Source organism: Dipodomys ordii, unplaced genomic scaffold, assembly GCF_000151885.1.
Source record: "Dipodomys ordii isolate 6190 unplaced genomic scaffold, Dord_2.0 Scaffold14, whole genome shotgun sequence".
Classification (NCBI taxonomy): Eukaryota; Metazoa; Chordata; class Mammalia; order Rodentia; family Heteromyidae; genus Dipodomys; species Dipodomys ordii.
Window position 1 is genome coordinate 16,501,388 of NW_012267230.1, and position 381 is coordinate 16,501,768.

The window sequence follows — 381 nt, forward strand, 5'->3', positions numbered from 1 at the left end:
TGGGACGGGCCCCGGGAGACCCGCCGCTCGGGGAGAACCGTCCTCGGCTCCGGGGCACCGGCGGCGCGCGCTCACGCCCCCCCGCGCCCTCGCCTCTCCCCCAACACAGCACGCGGGACGCGCTTCGTTCTGAGCTCAGCCATTTATTGGGGATTCGGGAAAGAGCGGCGGGCCCGACGGAGAGGGCAGGGCGCGGCCCGTCCGGAGGCCGGCGGGCTCAGCGGTACTTCTCGGTCAGGATGGAGGACAGGATGGACATGAACTTGTCCCAGGCGGCGTGGACCTCAGCCGAGAAGTCGGCGGGGAAGTGCGCGGCCAGTGTGACCAGCAGGCAGTGGGACAGGAGCTGCGGGGCGGGGCGGGGCGGGGCGGGGCTCAGCG

At 73.5% G+C, this 381-nt stretch overlaps 1 protein-coding gene across 1 annotated transcript in view; it reads right to left on the reverse strand.

The window, feature by feature from the left end:
* Positions 1-217: 217 nt before the first annotated feature.
* The window catches only part of LOC105982183 (hemoglobin subunit zeta-like), a 1,440-nt gene continuing 1,276 nt past the window's right edge, over positions 218-381 (reverse strand). Inside the window, exon 3 of the mRNA XM_013011701.1 lies at positions 218-346. Coding sequence (XP_012867155.1) covers positions 218-346 — 129 coding nt within the window. The remainder of the gene's footprint in view (positions 347-381) is intronic.